This window comes from Notolepis coatsorum, assembly GCF_963971535.1.
Source record: "Notolepis coatsorum genome assembly, chromosome: 15".
Classification (NCBI taxonomy): Eukaryota; Metazoa; Chordata; class Actinopteri; order Aulopiformes; family Paralepididae; genus Notolepis; species Notolepis coatsorum.
The window spans coordinates 82166669-82167940 of record NC_140179.1 but is presented as its reverse complement, the minus strand read 5'-3'; the positions used below and the strand labels follow the sequence as shown (position 1 = coordinate 82167940).

The 1272-nt window shown below is 41.4% G+C and overlaps 1 protein-coding gene across 1 annotated transcript in view; it reads right to left on the bottom strand.

Annotated features, from left to right (window-relative positions):
• The window catches only part of LOC311242111 (laminin subunit beta-1-like), a 36896-nt gene extending 36075 nt beyond the window's left edge, over positions 1 to 821 (bottom strand). Inside the window, 1 exon segment of the mRNA XM_084331067.1 lies at positions 690 to 821. Coding sequence (XP_084187193.1) covers positions 690 to 720 — 31 coding nt within the window. The 5' untranslated portion in view covers positions 721 to 821.
• Between the last annotated feature and the right edge of the window lie 451 nt (positions 822 to 1272).

Genomic DNA, 1272 nt, shown 5'->3' with positions numbered 1-1272 from the left:
AGAGTATATACATTTGACGTAGAAACTGCACATTGGCATAATCTGGACACGCACCCCGTTTTCCAAAATCAAACCCATATTAATGTGTAGGTAGGTTGAGTCATAGTAGAATCTTCTGTTATCCAGGTTTCATAATAAATATGAAACATACGCGGCACATCACGCGCTCTCGCTGAGATAATTTGATTGGAATCACATGAATTCAATCGAATCAAATCAATCCGGGGAGGGGGGGGGGTGGACTATACCGCTCTGGACGAGAAGTATCTCTGACAGTAGACAACTAGACATTTTAGTTTTAGTTTAACCGTCTTCTCTAGGGAATAAAAAAAAACAGCTATACAACACAGCCCAGCCCGTAACATTATACTAGTAGGAGGACATACGTTTGAAATTCGTTTTTTTAGAAACGTTTCAAAGCGAACTGAAATCCATGGGCAAATACTATAGAAGAGTTTACACCACAAAAAAAATATTGCTTTACATATGGTTCTCATTACATGTGAGTGAGAACCAAGAAACGAGAGTCGGGAGAACGTTTTGGCAAGTCACTTTGTATAATAGGGGAAATTAAAAAACCCATTCAGCCAACTCTCATGAGTCATTATACCCTGAAGAACCTACGCAGTTAGATTCCTAAAACGAAACAGCCTGAATTAAATACATATAAAGGGTATACAAGTTCTTACCCAAGATGGCTATGATGTGATTGATCAACATCTCCGACAGTTGGACATGGATAGCACCACGTCTCTTCTGGGGTGTTGTTGTTGAGTGGCTCGTCGGGAGGCAGTGTATGAAGTGTAAAGTTGAGAGACAGAGGGAGTTGTCTTCTCGTAACGTCTGAGGTCGTGGCGTCGAGACCCAACTCCACATCCGAGTGCGCAATTGCGCGCTCTTGGCAAAGTGCGCACCCTCTCTCTCTCTCTCTCTCTCTCTCTCTCTCTCTCTCTCTCTCTCTCTCTCTCTCTCTCTCTCGCTCCATTTTGTGCAATTTTAGGGCATAGTATACTCACTCCCTCGGTGCAATAATCACTACTTGCTGTCTATATCAATATCTGAAATGGAAAAACACTAACCTTATTGTCTTCTACTATCATACACTCGTCGTCCTATAATAATATGTATTTACTACTATGCACTCACTCAACACTGCAGCACCCATGCAAGTTTCAGCACTGTTTCTGTTTGATGCACATTGTTATTCAGCTGAAAGAGTTGTACCCTTCCTGCTGACGTCAGCTAAATGACAAAATTGTAGCATAATTATAT